At 41.8% G+C, this 19,856-nt stretch overlaps 1 protein-coding gene across 1 annotated transcript in view; it reads left to right on the top strand.

Moving 5' to 3' along the window:
* Nucleotides 1-19,856, top strand: part of LOC107395414 (matrix metalloproteinase-17) — a 197,803-nt gene that overhangs the window by 166,241 nt on the left and 11,706 nt on the right. The window contains exons 5-9 of the mRNA XM_054744882.2: nucleotides 2,708-2,884; nucleotides 4,184-4,286; nucleotides 14,960-15,042; nucleotides 17,698-17,850; nucleotides 17,934-18,191. Of these exons, the coding sequence (XP_054600857.2) occupies nucleotides 2,708-2,884; nucleotides 4,184-4,286; nucleotides 14,960-15,042; nucleotides 17,698-17,850; nucleotides 17,934-18,191 (774 nt within the window). The remainder of the gene's footprint in view (nucleotides 1-2,707; nucleotides 2,885-4,183; nucleotides 4,287-14,959; nucleotides 15,043-17,697; nucleotides 17,851-17,933; nucleotides 18,192-19,856) is intronic.

The raw sequence follows: 19,856 nt of genomic DNA, 5'->3' as shown, positions 1-19,856 counted from the left end.
TGGCTCAAGTTCATTTTCTGAAAATATGTATTTTCAAATGAAAGAAGTTCATTTTAAGACGATTAATGCTTGTTCTATTCATGCTCTGAATGTTTTAGACTAAGATTTAATGTGAACAGCAATGAATGTAAATTTTGTCATGAAATTGCTTGTTTGTTTGAAAGTTGTTAATAAAGATTTTTAAAACAGTAACACAAACAGTGGCCGGCATGCGTTGCAGTTGATGATGTCCCAATTTGGCAATTATTGGCACACTTGTCTACTATGCACTCAAAACCTTACTGCACTCTTCCTCCAACTGCACTTTGCTGAAGACCATAGGGCACCGTGCGAGTATTGGGATTGGGCCATAGGCGCTCTATGGACTGGCACTGTCTTTTGGAGCCGCCATCTTAGATGAGTCTTCATTCACCCCCATGGCATTCATTTCTGCTGAGGAAGGTGTTTAATCAAACTAAAAAACACATTATATTATGCTTTTTCATAAAATCAGACAAATAATATGGCATGATAGCTAAAATCTAACTATAATTACTTACACTAATTAAAAACCTCAAAATTAAAATATCAACAGGTAGTCTAGAAACGGCCCAGAAAAGTCCCACATGATCTGCTTTCAATAGTGCGCTGGTTGTTGCAACCGCAGGCTGCACAAAAAACAGGCAAAGTTGCTCACTCTGCATTGACTGACTTCCGTTGGGTTTGGAGAGTGAGGAGACCCACTCAATATGGCAGCAATGCTGTTAGGCTCTCCAGCGCCCAATGGGGCGTCTACGCATTCATGTCTATGAGTGGTTCCACCCACCATTTTTAAACCAATCAGAGCAGTCACGAACCTCTCCTGTAGCTTAAATGCAAAGTTTGACAGATGAAAGTAAATGTTTCGTACCTTTCTTAATTATAGAGGATGTATACCTGTCTGACAAAGCACCATTGTTTTATGAGTCATCCATCATTTAAACTTTAAACAAAAGAAAATAAATGTGTGTTTGGTTCACTGTTTGTTGTAACAATGCCTTTTGTTCAATGCATCTAAAATATGTGCTATAATCTGCTGCAGTTTCCTCCTGTAGATGTTTACTCTTGTTTTGAGTTGCTTGGTGGGTTGGATGAAAATGTAATTTACTACTGTAATAGGAGAAAAAGGAGGACAAGACTATCACCATTAACTGATGTCTCACGTGGACCTGAATGACTGACATTAATGTCTTACTTCACACATAGTCTAACCTACTCTAAGCATTCTAAAAAGCAGTGGGATACGACAGAAACCTGGATGTGAATATTCTGAGTAATCCAGGGTTACAGTACTAGCCATCTCACACACGCACAGGAAGGCCCGTTGCTCTTTGTGTTCCCAGTTCTTTCCGTCTACTGTTTAATACACTGCCCTAATCAAACATTAACTAAATTGTTTGACCTAATTTTATCGGGTTGTGTAAACATCAGACTGTGACCTCAAAAGAAGTGACCCTACGTTGTTCATAAAGGTGTGCTGGTAGATCACCAGATGTCTTATAACTTTTTACTAACTAACAAAACAATTCAGCTGTTCCCATTCTTTTTGCTTTATTGAAGTTAACAAGTTTCAGTGGCAGTAGTCGCACCACCAAAAGGAAAAACTGAAAAAAGTAAAACATATGAATGCTAAAGCCTTCTTGTACTCTATACTCTTTTTCTCTCTCCCTGCACAGTCACACACACACTCACTTCAGTTGTCATGTCAACCAACTTATAGGCCAGTACAGCATGTTATTTTCACCCCTGCCCTAAAGGCATATTGGTGATATGTCAAAATAATGAGAGGATACCCTGAATTTACGATTCAGAAACTATCCACAGAGATCACACTGTTGATGATTTTTATTGTTGTTCATCCACATAAATGTTCTTCAAGTTCTGCCCAGTTCTGCTGATAACCTGAGATGAAATACATTGGATTCCTTGTTCTGTCCTTCAGTCCACATTTCCTCTCATCGCCTTACACGTCTTTAAATTACAACTGCCATTTGGCCCTTGAACATCCCTAGTGTCGTAAGCACAGTTGCACCTCTTCACTGGTTCTTAGCTTTCAACGAAGCACCGCCCTGAAATGTTCCCAGTACGAGGCCAAGATGAGGTTAACTGAATGCAGATTTGATCTGAGCCATCATGGAGCTCTTAGCTAGCTTGGCTCCAAATGCTTACCCTCACATGTGCAAATCTCACCATCCCAGGTTTTGTCTTGCCTTGCATTTATAAACTCTAATGTTTTGGAAGCTGTTTTTCTTTTTAGCCGAATGTCCATAAAAATATGCTCTAATGGCCTTCAGCCTCTTTGGGTATCTCTCCACACTCAGGCTTTGATTGGCAGCCCAGAGGCTCAGCCAGTATTGCCGTAGTTATCTCACAGCACTGCTCTTGCAGCCACCAGAGCTGTCTGTCATGTCTTTTTTTTTTTTTTTGCTCGCAACCTATAGACGTCAAACAAAAGCCACCTTCTGATATCCATCAAAGCTGGGGGTGATAAAGCAAAGGTTAAGCCTCAGTGGAAGTATGTCATGCTTTATAAAAGAGGCGAATTGTGTCGTAGGTCTTAAAGCAATGAAAACCTCCTAGTTGTGAACCATTTTGAGATGTTGTAGATTTAAAACATAAAAACCTTGTTTCCGAGCAAAAATTAGATAGTGTAATAAATTCTCATTCTTGCTTTCTGTGCCTCTTTTAGACTCTCACGGCATGGATCTGTTTGCGGTTGCAGTCCATGAGTTTGGTCACGCCATCGGTCTGGTCCACACGTCGGCTATGGAGTCCATCATGAGACCATACTACCAAGGACCTGTGGGAGACCCTCTGAAATATGATCTACCGTACGAGGACAAAATTCGTGTCTGGCAGCTCTACGGTAAAATGCCTCCCCTTCCCTTCTGAGTGTTTGGATGTGTGAAACAAGAGGGAGGAGTTGACTTCTGTGGGTTCGAGTTATTGATTAATGAAAACATGGAGGGAGTTAATTGGACCTCTTTATGGTATGTAACCTCCTCATCTGCTGTAGAGAGTAGGAGTGTGCAGGGGCAAAATTAATGACAATGAAAAGGTGAATGAAATGTTGGAAAGAACGCTGAAGGACAGCGATAAAGAGGAGGATGAGTTTAAATGAAGAACACCAACCACACTTACAATCAATCAAACAGACATGGTGACAACACAATACTCACTGATTTTTGCTGTTTAAATAGTAAATTACAGGAATTCTGGGGGCTGTTTTTCTGTTTGTGGGTTCAATTATTCAAACCAATATAAGCCCGACCAAATGCAAGATGCACAAATCTGTTGTTTGAGATATTTACACTTATAGATAACTATAGAGTTCAGTGTAATGTGAAATGAACTGTGATGTAAATGTTGTTAAAGTAACATTGCATGAATTATTTTCACTTTATTAAAATTTAAACCATTTTAAAGTTGCAGTATGTATGAATTTAGTGAGAATTTTAAAGTAAGAAAAAGTGTCTCAGTCATTTTGGAAATAAGGTTATGCTGAAACATATTTCATATCCAGCTGGCTGTTGATATTGTCAGTTTTTCTCCTTTCAAAGTAAGGAAGGAGGGACATAACTATATACTATTATTTATAACTGTTTACCATCAGTGAGTGTGGGATTGCCGTGTCTCCTGCAAGCTAAAGCTGCAGCACCGATAAATGCAATTTGACGACGGCCGGCAAAAAGCTCCAGAGTTGTTTAAAGTTTTACCAACTTTTACCACAGGATATCATTTTTACTTGATTTCTACATAATGCACCTTTAATACACTTTTTTTTCAATGCATCAAAAACCAATTGTCATTTTTTTCCCCCGCACACTGTTCCAAATGGCTAAACAACCCCTTTAATTGTGTTATTTGCCTCTTTTCTCTCTGCATGTCCACTCTTTTCCCCAAGCAGATGCACTCTATTGTTCCATAAATCAAATTAAGTTAGAACATAGCCGTTTTTAGAACAATTTTATAATCAGACCCATATATGCCTAATGTTGCATACACAGAACCTTCTGTGAACGTATATCTAAAAAGAATACTAGTGTAAAAGACGCATGGATATCTGTGGACAGTGACGTTTGATGGTGTTGACCTATTTAAGTAAATTCAACACAAATGGCCCTTTAATCACTTTATTTTAACTACATTTACTTGACTTCCCCAGGTGTCAGAGACTTTGTGTCGCACACAAATCAGCCAGGCAATCCCTCGCAGACCCCTGAGCCTCCTGTTCTCCTAGACCTTCCTGAAAACAGATCCACTCTCCTGTAAGTAAGAGATTGGGTGTACTTTTAGCCTAATGCAAATAATTCAGTGTCTAGCGGTCAAACACTAAACGTCTGCATACACGTCTTCCTCCTGATCCCTCTTCTCTTCACCAACCCTGCCAAACACACATTACATAATAAAGCTTGTCATCCTAAAATGATAAAATATAAAGTAGAGTACCTCCTGATCTTTCATGTCTGCTTTTTTATGAGGTTAGGTTGGGTTGAAAAATTCTGCTTTAGATCATTTATTCATTTTGTCAATTTCAGTTCTTTTTTGTTGTTTGACTAAATCACCAATTCAGTTTGTTCCACCGTTGAAGGTTCTGTTCTCATTCTCTTGCACTTTGAGTCTCAACATTCTCCACTCAGTTGTTTTCACTGATCGGCTGATCTGATTTTGTGTTAATTTAATTAACTTTGAAACTTTGTCTGTGGGTTTAACTAACCTCCTGGTAATATATCAGGTAAATTTTTAGCCAACCAGTTAAAAAATAAATAAAGAAAAAAACCACCATATCTGCTGTTAAAGACTTAACCGGGAATATAGTTTATGATCCTGAATGAATAAACAACACTTTCAGAGACTTTTACCAAACTTTGTACTCACCACAGGTAAACCCATCAGATAACGAGATCAATTAGTTCCTTGACAGGATAACACTTCCTAAATTATCAGACAGCCAAGCTACAGTCCTGGACTCGCCACTAACATCAGTTGAGTTCCAGGAAGCCCTTAAATTCATGCCTAATAGGAAAGCTCCAGGTCAAGACGAGTTCCCAGCAGAGTTCTACAAAAGAATTCTGGATCATTCTGGCTCCAACATTCTTCGGAATGGTGAGGGAAATCGAAAAGAGCGGCAGATTACAGCCAATATTAGTCTCTTGTTAAAACCAGGCAAAGACCCTGCATTTCCTACCAGCTATCGCCCAATTTCTCTTATTAATGTTGATCTCAAAATAATTAGAGAAGGTAACCCCCTTCATAATACACCCTGACCAAACTGGTTTCATTAAGGGTAGACAGTCATCCACAAACTCACATAGATTACTTAATTTGATAGATTTCTCTTACGGTAGAAACATAGAAACTAGTATATTATCTCTAGATGCAGAAAAGGCTTTTGATAGAGTTAACTGGAAGTTCTTATTTGCAACTTTACATAAATTTGGTTTTGGGAACATCTTCATAAACTGGCAACAAACATTATACAGTTCGCCAACGGCACGTGTCAGGACGAACGACCAAATATCAGCTAGCGTCTGTCTTCAGAGGGGGACCAGGCAGGGATGCCCACTCTCCCCCTCACTATTTGCTATCTTTATCGAACCACTAGCAGCAGCAATTAGGCAAACAACAGATATTAAAGGCATTAAATGTAAGAAAATAGAACATAAGATCAGTCTTTATGCAGATAATGTTTTACCTTTTCTCTGGAATTCTGAATCCTCTCTCTCCCAAGCAATAGAACTGATAAACTATTTTTCAAGAGTTTCAGATTACTCTATAAACTGGTTAAAATCCACAGTTCTACTGATTAATTTCTCATTTGTAAATTTGCTTAATACACAATTAGAGTCAGGGAATATCACATACCTGGGAATTAATATCTCTCCCAAGTTGGCAGATCTAACCAAACTGAATTACATCCCACTTTTAAAGAAAGTGGAAGATGATCTTGCGAGATGGAAATCCTTACCGATATCATTCATGGGGAGGGTTGCTACGATTAAAATGATGGTCTTACCCAGAATAAATTACTTATTTTCAATTATCCCAAACAAGCCACCAGCTGACTGGTTTAGATCTCTGGACTCCTCAATCACCAAATTCCTTTGGCAGGATAAACCTCCACGAATTAGCTCAAAAACGCTTCAGAAGACCAAAGACAGAGGAGGACTGGATCTGCCCAACTTTTATTATTATTTCTTAGCCAACAGGCTGCAATATATACCAAGATGTTTGCAAGATAACCCACTAGATGAGTCCTGGTTAGATATAGAACAGACACTTTGCAATACGATAGAGCTTTCAGACATACCATTTATTAGCTCAAGCATAAGAAAACATGAAGGCTTCAAAACTATTAGTATCAGCACCTCTCTGACAGCATGGTGGGAGTATCTAAAAATGACAGAGTCTTCACTAATACCATGCAGACGCACACCTATCTGGAATAATCCTGATATTTTGCAAAATAACCAAATGATGAACCTTCCCGACTGGAAAAGTAAAGGAATCCTATACCTGGAACACATATATGAAGGATTGGACTTCATTCCATTTAATAGAATAGTCTCCCAATTTGGAATAGATAAGAATAGCTTTTAAGATTATCACCAAATTAAATCTGTAGTCAAACAAAAATTTAAGCTCAATAAAATAGAATTACAAACACCACCAAGGGTATTAGACTTCTATAATCTCAAACCCCCCAAATAACTGTCTAAAGTTTATAAGACACTGTCCAAAATTGGTGATAGAATAGCAATCCCTATTGAAAACTGGGAGGTGGATTTATCAGTCAGCTTTGACCAGAACTTCTGGTCCCAAACTTGTTTAAAAACTTTTAAAATGATCAGACACCCCAATATACAATTAATTCAGTGCAAAATTTTACACAGAGTACACTATACAGGTCATCGGATGTTCAAGATGGGGTTTGTGTCGTCTGACACCTGTACACACTGCACAAACAACATTGCTGACAATTACATCCACGCACTGTGGTCCTGTCCACCCCTCCAGGAATTTTGGGGTAGAGTATGTGAAGACCTGTCAAAGTGTCTGAAATGTCATATCCCAGCTTCCCCCTCTAATTGTTTACTGGGAAACCTGGACGATGGCCCGATTGAAACATCTTTAGTTCACGTGGTTCTGACTGCCATATGCATCGCTAAGATAACTATCCTCATGAATTGGAAAAATAGAGATACTCTTTGCATTAACCAGTATAGAAATCTTTTGTTAGATCATATTGCACTTGATACAGCCTCTGCTTCCACTTCAAATCAATCTCTCTGGGCTCCTTTGATCGGTTCCATCACATAACGATGATGGGGGATCATTGATATTGTCCTGTGGGAAGATGTGGGTGATGGGGTAGAGGGTCTGAGTTTGGAGTATCCGGACGTTCCCTGGAGGTGGGTTCACTAGGGGTGTCTGGGACTTGGGGGCTGCTGCCCCCCTCTGGAGGTGCTTGGGTTGCCTCGGGGGATGGACTACTGGCGGTTGTGAGTGGGGCCCCTTGGGGGTCTTGGCGGTGGCCATGGGTTGTTGCCTGGCAGCTGCATTGCCCCCGAGCGGGTCTGGGTGGGGGCCTGGGGGCTCGGGGTGTGGGGGTGGCCGGCCCCGTGTGGGGATCTGGGCGGGGCCTTGAGGGCCGGGTCCTGACAAGTATGCTGCCGGGAAGAAGGTAGGAACATGCGGCAGTGCCTGGCCCGGGCTCAGGGGCCTAGGGTGGACCTTGGCTCCTCTGCTGTTCCATAACAGGGGAGGGGGATGTCCAGGAGGGGGAGGACCGAACCTTACCTGGATGTCCTATGTCTTATATATTCTGGAAGTTGTGCAAATGCAGGGATGGGAGTAGATATTCTGCTGGGTTGGGGCTGGGTTGGTGCCCTCAGACTCCGTGAGGCTCTGTGATGCTGCTGCTTTGGGCCCTGGCAAGATGGGCTGGGGTCTTCATGTCCTTGGTGTCATTTTGGCAACAGAGGTGCCTTTTGGGGCCAGTGGGCGAGCTGGCTCCCTGGAGGGCTCAAGTCCAACCAGTCATTCCTCCCCATCCCCACACATTTTTCTCCTCCTGCTCCCTCACATCATCACACAATCATGCACATAGGACCTTGGGGGGTGGGCAAGTCAGGGGTTGCGGGTATGAAACCCATTTCCGCATTCCTGTGGCAACCTGCCCCCAATTTTATTTGCACCTTAAGCACTTCCACCAACGACATTCCACACAAACACACACTTAGGGCCTTGGAAGTGAGCATATTCAACGGCATTTGACAGGGGGATTTTTCAGCCTCAACCTGAGTGCCGGTGCCCACTTCCAATTTTAAACTGCACTTAGACACTGAGGGCTTTGGGTGCAAGTGGGGTAGTGTGGTGGCATCAGCTGGCATAGGCCAGACAATGCCCACACTGCCCGCTCACCACAGCCACTGAATACACCTCATCAACACGCACTAACACTATATTGGAGCAGGTGGAGGGAGACTAGGGGTCTTAGCACACCTCTGTTGTCACTTGGCTTCCCGGGACTGGAGGCTAGGAGGGAGATGTGGCAATCTGGTTGGGGTCTGGGGTGGTGGGTTGCTTTGCTTAGTGTTGGGTGGGCAGCCTGCTCATCAGCACCCCAGCAGAAAGGGTCGAACTCTGGGAACTGGTAATGGTTGTACCCCATGGGCAGCAGTGCCGGGACCAGAGGGAATAGGGTGTGTATGGGGAGCATGAGTGGGTGTCCGGCGTGCATTTTTGTAAGTCTTAGGTTGTTTGTGTATGTGTGAGCATGAGGGAGGGAGTGTGTGACTGTGTTTGTGTATGACTGTATATGTCAGGTGGGGCCTTTGACTCCTCCCTTCTCCTGGGACTTTTGATGCTATACATCTTCATCTCCCCTCCCCCTGCCACACCTGGTGTGGAGTGTGGTGCCTTGGTCTGCCTGAGTGTTTGTGGCTTCCGGGTCAAGGGGTTTAAGATGTTTGGTGTCTGCCTGATCAATCCCGGTGGCTGCCTGGTGAAATCTGGGTCCCTGGGCTCTGCTGGGTCACTGGCGGGGGTGGTCGCCCCTGGGTCCCGGGTTGCTGGGTCCCGGGCTTGGCCAGCTAGGGGGTGGGAGGCTGCAGGTGGGCCTGTGGGCTTGTCGCTGATATCTCCCAGGACTCTGCCGGCTGCTGGTTGTGGCCCCCCGGGGCGATCCTCTGCGCCTCTTGAGGGGGGCAGGAGCTTTTCTGGTCGCGGTCTCCTTGGGGTCCCTGTGCTCTGGGGCAGCTCCTGGATCTCTGGGACTTGGAGCTCCCTCCATCTCCTACGCATCTTTAGGGGGCAGATCTGTGGCCCCTCACACACTCTATTGGACGCTCCTATAGAGAAACCTTACATATACAAGCACGTGTACGCACACAGGTGCTCACATGGTGCTCTCATAAGTATGGACTTGGGCACGTTCAACACAGGTCTTAAGGCTGTGGTTGGCACTAAATGCACTGTGATTTATTATCGTGTGATTGTCCAGTAAAACAATGTTAATTTTACATTTCTTCAAGTTGACACAGTGATAGCTTGCTCCTGTTTGTCCTGGTCTAGAAGCAGACTCTTGTTCATCATTGATTGTTTATTTTCGTGGGACCCCCCCCCCCCCCCCCCCACACACACACACACACACACACACACACACACCTTTTGTCTCTTCCTTTCTCTTTCACCTCTGTCTCCGTGTCCGGTCGAAATTACAAAGCATTCAAAAAACAATAACAATAAAGTTTCAAGTATCAGGCATGACATTAAAGCTGATGCTTTGATGCACCACCTGAGAGTAAAATCTGTAAGGCTTTTCACCAGCATTCAGACATTAATTCTGTTTGCTTCACAGCCAGACAGGACATGGAAAAAATAAAATAAAAATAAAAATAACCTCCTGGAGAACCTAAGCAGTGTAAGGATTGACTTCAGGAAACCACATCAGTTAGTCATTAAACGCCCAGATTTTGTGGTCCAACATCTCATCAGAATGAAAATAAATTATAATGCTGATATATTTCTAGGCATGGGGCTCCTGCCAACAATTAATGGGTTACAACACTGAATAAGTCATTTTCCAAATTTTGTGACCATTTGGGCATTAACTCATCACTTGACCTCCAGGCATCATGGAAAGGAGACACAGAACAAGTTAAAATGGTTAGAAATGAAAAGAGGAGCATGGAAATGATTAGTGAATTTGTATTATTGGAGATTAAACCAAGAGAGGACAGATTCCATGTAGGCCCTTTTAAGTAGTTCAGTGGACCATTTGTCATTAATGGACAGGGTGCATTACAATTCTAAGCAACCATCAGATGTCACCAGTGGGTCGTGTCCTGGTGACTATGACGTGTTACCCACACGGGGAAGTATTTCAGCCACATTAGAGCAAATCCGTTATTACAGATGATTAATGCAATGCTCTAGCACCGAGCCTCATTTCACCTCCAGTTGCCAAGTTACTGTTTTTCTTACTAAATTTATTGTCTTTCTTAGCCATTTTACTGGACTCTTAAAAAAAAGAGTATTAAGTATCTTGAACCTATTAGAGTGAACCAAAAGCTAATCCTTTTGGAGAAAAATCTCTAGCACGGTCTCTTTTTCTAATGAAATGCCAGACCTTGTGTGTGAATGCATTATCAAGAAGCCGGAAAACTGAACATGCCGATTCCAAATTAGGTTGCCTGTGTCGATGCAATGGTTCACTTGATGTTAGTGGCAGAAGAGAAAGATGGATGAAGTGCAGTAAGTGAGAGAGATCAAATTAAATGCATGCTAACAACATCTAATGTCCAACTGGGTATCATAAGAAGGCATGCAAACAGGGTGGGGACGGGGGGGATCCCCCCCCCCCCCCCAGTTTCAGATTGACCCCGATCCATCCCCTGCACTAAAGCCAGAAAGAAAACAAAATCGGAGGTTAAGCGCTTGAAGCTCCTTTTTCCAATTGCATTGAATGCAGCATGACGTAAACAAACACCAACTCCAGAGGCGCCAAAGTGGTTGCTGCTAGGATGCAGGATGAAGCAAAAAGACGAACAACAATTACTGCGTTTTTAAAAAAGACCAACAGTGTAAGTAGGCAGGACCGATCTGTCTGTTTATGCATGTTGGTTCTAGTTTCAATACATTATTGTCAGTGTTGGGACTTACTCGTTATAAGTGCCAAAGCCTCATTGCTGACTTTAACAAGTCTCATCTACAAATACGATCCCTCATGAAGTTACTACCTTACACCAGGAGATAGTGGAGATGTGTAATTTTCAGGCTGAGCAAAGTTTGGGAGTTTTTAGAGCTTGAAAAACGCCTCCCGCCGAGAGGCTCCCAGTTGGGGAGAAGAGGAGATGTGCACAGCATGAAGAGCACAAATATTAGATAAGGGTAACCATACGTCCTCTTTCACCCGGACATGTCCACTTTTCACTTTCTGTCCTGGGGGGGGTGGTGCTACATTGATCAAAATGTCAGGTTTTTCATCCAGGAGCAGGGATTGAGTTATGGGGGCTAGTTATCTTTCAGGGAAATATCCAGTTTCTACCTATATTACAGTATTTATGGACTCTTAAGCGCAGCGGGATTCTGTTGCAGACCGCTGATCGTTGGTGCGTCCGGCGCACGATACATTCTCAAGGTGGCCCAACAAAACGTCATTATTAACACATGATCGTTCATATATGTTTAATCCTCAGGTACTCTGTATTTTAATCGTTCCTGACGCGCTCCTCTCATCGTGCGCTGCGGGGATTTCACCTCACCGACGCAGCATCAAACGCGCACTCCGCTTTGCGGTCAGGAGATCCTTTGAGCTGCTCAAAAGTAACTGATGAGGTGAAAAAGTAAGAATTCAGGCAGCAGTTTCGCTGGAGAGTTTAGAGGAGATGCAGGAAGATGAGAAACGGACAGGACAGGAAAATAGTTACATGAAAACAAGAAACCAAAGCTTGAAAGTCAAATGTATGTAGATGTATCTCCACTACACATTTTTTAAAACAATAAGTTATACACAGGTAATATTTATACATCTAATACAATTCAGATCACCTTCAAAACTCAGTCACACACCCAGGGCTGTTTCAAGGCATTTGGGGGGCCAAGGTAAAACGTAAAAAAGGGCAGATGCGTTACATATGGAAGTCAAAGTTTTCCACATAATCATAAAATTCATAGTAAATATAAAATTTAAAAATAGATTTATATATTTATATATAAAAACTTTCCAAATATAATGAAAATTTCTAAATAACATAAAAATATGAAGGAACATCTGTTGGTCAGGCTGAAAAGTTTGGGAACCACTGCTCTAAGTGATACGTGAATATCGTTTTTTAAATAGATTTTATGTGCTGTTTTTTTACGTAGGGCTTTTATGTTTTCTGTAAAGATTGGTATGCTGAAAATCAGTTAATGTTTAAATAAAACATGTTTTGCATAAAGCATGAGGTTTTGGTTCGTAATATATTGGGAGAATAACAAATGACTGATTTGGATAGTGTTGATGAGGCAGAGCTTTGTAGCCAGCGTTCCATTGCACAATGACTTCAAACACGTGTATAAAAGTGTTAGTTTTTACGTAAACCATTGGATGAAATTACACAAACTCACTGAGCTCAAGTCAAGGCTCTTGCAATAGTTTGTGTGTGTGTGTGTGTGTGTGTGTGTACGTGTGTGTGTGTGTGTGTACGTGCGTGTGTGTGTGTGTGTGTGTGTTTGTGTGTGTGCGTGCGTGCGTGTGTGTGTGTGTGTGTGTGTGTGTGTGTGTGTGTGTGTGTGTGTGTGTGTGTGTGTGTGTGTTTGGGTGAGGGTACATTGGAACTTTGTCCCCCCCAGTTTGAAAATCCTATCTGCGCCCTTGATCATAAGCACTTATATGCAAATAACTAAAGGCCATTAAACAAAAGAATGTAATTGTCCCCCATTTAATTAACCTTGTTTAATACTGAAAAAAGATGCATTTGCAACTCTAGTAAAACTTTTGCTCACAAACTATTAATGAATCAATTATGAATAATGAAAAGGGGTTTGACAGTCTTAACCACAATAATCCTGGAAAGTCAAGAAAAGGTGTGGTTTTGAATACAAAGAGCTTTTTTTACAGAGTGTGTTTTGCCCATTTGTGCGAGACAACAACGTCTCCTAAAATAATTTATGGCATGTTTACAACTGAGTAGGCAAACTCGTTGGTGAAAATTAAAGTTCAGTGTACATGCTGCAGGATGAGAGTTAACTCAGGAGGCAAGATGGAAAAGAAATCCAGTTTTTTTGACGGTTCAAAAGCATTTCTAAACACAGCTGGTGATTTTAGAAAAGAAAGAGAACACATTCTATAGCTATTTACCCTTTTTCCGGGAGGTGTGTGTGTGTGGGGGGGGGGGGGGGGGGTTCGCTAAACCAATCTCCATGTGTTATAAGCAGGGGTGCACATAATAGTTTTGGGTTGGTACTCAGGGGAGAACCTATGGTTGTTGCTTGGTCCTCACATTTTTTAATGCACTTAATTCTTAACCCAACTCACAATAAGAACAAAACAGAGTAGCGCGTTGATGATGCAACACATTTTAATTTTGACTGAAAACAATAAGTACAACAGGTACATATTGCCAGCTTAACTTAAACCTTCTAATTTTCAAATAACTTGACTGAATTGTCTGAATGTAAAACACAATGTGTAAACAGCTGCTTGTGTGATGTCAAAAATCAAATGAAATGAATTAAAAAGCACTTAACAAAATTACTATTTCAGAGCACTGAAGTTTTTAAAATGGCATAAATGCCGTTTTTATTTCTACAGACTCCCATCATCCTCATCATCATCCTCACTATCCTGACTGGCTTCCTCCAGTTCACATACAGCAGAGGACAACTTTCTGATGTTCTCTGCTGTTAGTATGTTTATCAACCGCTGGATGATTGAAGTTTTTAGTGCCTATGTAAAAGGCGCTGTTTTTGTCTGCCAGGGTGGGATTTTCACGACATAATCTGCACCACATCTCTGTGCGTTCATCGTTTGTTTGAAGCCAGCCGACCTCCTGCAGCCACTTCTCCACAAATACTCTTTTCTTTTGCGGTTCCGACTCAGTCTGACGTTTTTTTGGAGGCGGAGGAACACCAAAATAATTTCTTAATGAAGCTTGCTTCTTGGACATCTTTAAAATGCTCCAGAAATGTCTTTCTTCCTCCACAAAATCTTAGGTGCGCAAATGCGTGCTACAGCTTTATTTCATTTGCGCATTGTTTATTTTGATAGCGCATGCGCACCTGCGGACCACTTATGTGCACACCTGGTTATAAGGATTTGGAAAAGGCATTCGACCCCATCTCTTGGGGGGCCCAGTAGGGAGAACTTTAGGAGTATGGGGCACCAGGCCCTTTGATACGGGCTGTTAGGTCCTTATATGACCGGTGCCAGAGCTTGGTCCGCATTGCCGGCAGTAAGTCGAGTTTGTTCCCAGTGAGATTGAACTCTGCATGTTGCGGGTATTGTACCGATCTGTCGTGGTGAAGAGACAGCTGAGTTTACGTTCCTACCCTCACTCATGGTCACGAGCTTTGGGCATTGACCAAAAGAAAAGGATCGTGGATACAGATACAAGTGTCTGGGCTCTCCATTAGAGATAGGGTGAGAAGCTCTGTCATCCAGGAGAGACTCGGAGTAGACCCGTTGCTCCTCCACATGTCTCTCAGCTGGCCAGGGAATGCCTTGGGATTCCTCTTGAGGAGCTGGCCCAAGTGACTGGGCCTCTCTGCTTGGGCTGCTGCCCCCGCAACCCGAACCTGGATGAGCAGATACAAATGGAAGGATAGATGGCTGCGTGGATGGAAGTAAATAATGTCTCAAAAAGTCTATATTAAAAATGGATTTATTTTTTCATTATAAGAAATGCAACGTCTTCTTCCATCTGACTGTGAATTTCTTTTCTCCAACTCTCAGAGTGGCGCAGGATGCTCTGGACAGATGTACCAGTCACTTTGATGCTGTGGCCCAAATACGAGGAGAGGCCTTCTTTTTCAAAGGTGATTAAACCTTATAGGAGAAACTGAGCTACATAATGTTCAGGGAGCAACAACATGCTCTGAATTTTACAATAATTGACATTTTTTTCTTTGGGTTATATATTTGCTTATAAAAAGTTTTTATTTCAATAACAATTGTTTTAAACCAGTAACAGGATTTACTAGAAACAAAGATGTCTTCCACCTTCTACTGTTCCTATTAAAGGGATACTTTGCAATGTTTTCATATTTTCAGTCATTTTCTTGAGCCAGTATGTGATAAAATTACTCTTTACAGGGTTAATGAAAGGCTACCCAGAATATTCCACTTGCAGCATCAGAGTTGTCGGTCTGGTCTGTTGGAATTAGAAAAAGATGGAGCTGACATACCTGGTGCTGCAGTCTGGTTCCAGCATGTCTCCTGCATGTTTTAGATCATGAACAGAGCTGATTTGTTTAATTTAGTGATGAGTCCCTTCTGTAGACACAAAGGAAGGCCTCGCGGGGTCACCCATAGAGACAGTGGGGGTCATCGCTGTGTTGTACAAACGAACACTGGGGGGTGCTAAAAGCAAGTCAAACTGCCTAGTCTCTCTTTAAATGGTGATGTCAATATTGAAAGGTGTGGTTCACTTGTTCAATTATTAAATTTGCAGTGGTCTCTAGTAGGAATGAATGCCTTGTGAGTTGTACTCTGGATACATAAAGCCCCGGTGCACCTGTTTCAGGATTTGGAGTCTTACTTCTGATATTTGGACATCTCATCTCTGATTGGCTAACAGAACCACGACTCTACCAATGACTCTGTTTGCTTTCCAACGTGGATGTTTTATCTCCACAAATAAGAAGTCTAAAGGAGTTCTGCTATGTTTTGGAGTTGCAATGCTAACAGTTAGCTTCTACTAGCCGATACACGGGCCGTTTCTCAATGTACGTACTTATCTGAACTTGTGTACTCACCTCCTTGTGAAACGTGATCAACGATGGCCCAAGGACTGTTCCAATCCTAAACGTGTACATCATGGCAAGCTGATGCTCCACCTGAGAGTAAATCTGTAAGACTTGTCACCAGCATTCAGACATCAGTTCTGTTTGCTTCACAGCCAGACAGGACACCGGGGGGAAGAGAGAGAGAGAGAGAAATGGCCGTTATCTGCTATTTCCTGGACACTAAACCAACAACGTCCTTCCCAAACAATTACTAATATGAGCTGGAACGGAACTGAGGTGCTGAGTCACTGCTCTGGCAGCATGTTACAGAAGGAGACCACCATGAGTGTGTAGTCTGATAAAATCTGACTTTCAGGTAAAGCCCATCACTCACACCTGGTCTGTATGTGAAAATAAAGCAGGAGGGAAAATAAGAAAAGAGCCAAATCCCTGGTGAGGGGAGCAAGAACCTGGCAGACACAACGCTGCCCCCCTTCCAACGGGCTCCCCTTGGTCCAAGATATCAGGGTTTTGAGAACAAAAATCTCCAAGGAAGGGATATTGGATCCGATGTGAGAGCTATGAGTTCCCCACTCCCCCCAGAAGGCTACTGATAGGGCCGCCGACTGTCCCAAATGCTGGGTGGAGTGGGAGCAGAAAGAGGAACTCAGGGGACACAAACCTTCTTCAGCTGAGACACATAAAAGAGTTGAGGGAATCTGAGACAGGAGCGTATTACAGTCAGAAGCAGTGGCAGAGCGATCCCATTTTCTGGATTAATCTCTCAGAAACAAGTCATTTATTTCAGCTTGCTCCGATAGTCGGGAGACTCGCGTTTGCTGTCATGTCTTTGCATCTTGAACAAGAGGAAAAACAAATTTGGAAGAAGCAACTGTTTGCAGAGCAGGAGACCATCTCCAGGTCACAGCTCTGCTAGAGGAATGCTTCAAACGTCCTGTTTTCCTGTCATAATAAAAGTCACTGACCTCATTCCCTTCAGAGTTCTCTCAGCTCATTAGGCTACTTCTTTCACATCTTAACGCTGTTGCTCATGTTCTGAAACATTGCCAAAACTTCTACATTTATTCTTCTGCACTGGTTCAAGTTTCTACATCTGATTAATTAGGCTTATTACTGTGAACATGGATCACTCTAAAAAGAAAACACAGTTACCGATTTGCACTTTTACGGTTTTCCTCTTGCATATCAGTTGGCCAATGGGAGCCCATTATTCCTACCATGCCACTCACCTGGAAATGTGTCTGGGAAAATCATATGAATGAACCAAAGTCAGCCATGATACCAATTATGTTTTTTAATCAGCTTGTATTATTTTAAGTGTTTAGTTTGTGACTTTTGAACCATTTAATCAGAATCATGTTGTAGTTTTGCTCAAAGTTAATGAAAAGTCTGTTTGATTTCGCTATCATCAGCAACTTGCTAGCTTATTTTTTTTTATTTTCTTGAGGTAATCTGCTAAGGTGCAGCATTACAAAATGATTCCTGTAGACTGAAGCATCGTTCCTTACAGACCTCATCGGGAGCTGTGATTGTTCCGCTGGAATGAAGTGTTAGGAAAACACAAACTACTGATGTTTGATGTAAATAGGTTGGGGTTGGGGTTAGGGATACAGATGAACAAGAGACAAATAAATGGACGAAGACAGAACTGAGGAGAAGATGTTGAAAGTAAAAGCTTTTCTTCTAACTTCATGTTGTGCAAAATCTCTAATTCACTTCCTGCAGGGAAACACTTTTGGAGACTAACGCGAGAAAAGCACCTGGTGTCCCTTCGTCCTGCTCAGATCCATCGCTTCTGGAGAGGCCTTCCTCCTAACTTGGATAGTGTGGATGCCGTGTACGAGAGGCCAGGAGACCACAAAATTGTATTTTTTAAAGGTGAAAATCACGTTTTAGGTATTTGGTTTACGTAAGCTCTATGTTTTGTTTTTAATGTTGTTTTTGTTTGCTCATTTAATTAGGTCAGAAGTACTGGGTGTTCAAAGACAATAATGTAGAGGAAGGTTATCCTCGTCCAATCAGTGACTTTGGACTGCCAGTGGATGGAGTGGACGCAGCTTTTGTTTGGCTCCACAATGACAAAACCTACTTCTTTAAAGATAACAACTACTGGCGCTATGATGACCACTTCAGACGGATGGACTTGGGGTTTCCTAAAGACACCATGCTTTGGAAGGGGCTGCCGCTACAGCTGGATGACGCCATGAGATGGTCTGATGGTGAGAATTTTTTTTTCATTTTTCTTAATGTCGATTTGTTCTAAAAATGTTTGACTCGGGTTTTGGGGAGATAAAAAAAGCTGTCCCACACCCCGCTCAGCTCATTTTTCAGCTTTTACAAAGGTGCTCAGACTAAAGTTCATCAGTTTATCCAGTGTGTTTGATTTCTATCTAGTCCAGTAGCGCCGCTGGCTGAAACAGTAAAACATTAACAGCATTAATGAAAGAGGTTGCAAAATATCTGTAAACATGAGCAATAGTTCTCATTTTGAGTCTCGTTTTTGTCTGTGGAAGTTTGAACGTGTTGAAAACCTTTGAAACCCAAACTCTGGCTCCGAATGATGCATAACTAAACCTTAAACCGTTTTCATTAGCTTCTCGGTTTGTTGCAGGGAATATGAGTCAACTTTGGGAGGGATAAAAATAAAACAAGTAAATCGCAAACACATTGAAACATAATGAAATAAAGACCTTTTGCATGCTAGTCTGTAAATTGATGCAGAGAACACATTTACAAATAAATGTGGCCATCAAATGGGGAAGAACTACGTGCCAGCCTGGGACTCTAACCACTGGACTACTGAGTCTGTTACAGAACAATAGTTGCCTAACCAGGGGCACCCCCAGACATTTTTCATAAGGTTGGCCTCACAGCGCCAAAGAAAATGTTGGGGTGGCACACCAAATTGGTCCATTTGGTAACTCTGGGAGAGTTTACCCTGTGGAGATGCATTGCATTGTTCTTTTATTCTTTTTCAATAAAAAAAGAACAATTTATATCCCAAACACTTAATTACACATTTGAGAAACACATACATTTCAGAAAAATACATTTCAGTTTTTTATGTTATTTAAAAATATATTTTAGAATTTTGTATTTCAGTTTAGTTCACCTGTCGCTGTCTTCATGAAGAACTATGGAGATATAAACTTTTTTAATAGTGAGCAGCAGAAACTTATAATTTTTTTATTCTGATTATTTCTGTACTCAATAATTGTGTATATCTTTTATTGTGTTTTACATTCATTTATTGAAAAATAAGATGAATTTATAGTTTGATTGAACATTAATATGATTTATTAACACTGGTCTTTCCTGGGGGGCCAGCAATTTTCTAGGGGTGGCCATGGCCCCTCTGTGCTTAACATACATATTCTGAGCTGGTCATTACGTGCACCATTGTAGACAGGCAGCATGGTTCTTTCAGCTGTGTTTTGTTCCTGATGCAGAAGTAATTTGTCATAATATCCACAGAATATCCAGGTTTCAGAACTGAGACCACCAGCGAAAGGGAAAGGAGAAATGACTGATGTAGTAGTAGTTTTCATTCAGGCATTTTCAGGAAAATTCATAAATGCAGCCAAAATCTGGTTTGGGGGTTGGTTCATGAGGAAATAAAAATATCACATTGTAAAAAGCTCAAAAAGTGGATTTTCTATGATATGGCCCCTTTAACATTACTTAGTGTGTTACTAAGCTTTAATAAACTATTGAATACAACATTAATGATTTTGATGAAGACATATATTTTAGCTTCATATTGTAGTGGTAGCTGTCTTAAAATTAAATCCAAGCCAAGCTCACGCTTTGTGTTACAGATGACATTTTACTTTTTTGACAAATAATATCAATGTTCTTTTATGTATGCAAGGGTGTATTTGTAA

This window comes from Nothobranchius furzeri, chromosome 6 (genome assembly GCF_043380555.1).
Source record: "Nothobranchius furzeri strain GRZ-AD chromosome 6, NfurGRZ-RIMD1, whole genome shotgun sequence".
Classification (NCBI taxonomy): domain Eukaryota; kingdom Metazoa; phylum Chordata; class Actinopteri; order Cyprinodontiformes; family Nothobranchiidae; genus Nothobranchius; species Nothobranchius furzeri.
Note: the sequence above shows the minus strand (reverse complement) of the source record. Positions and strands in the feature narration are given on the sequence as shown.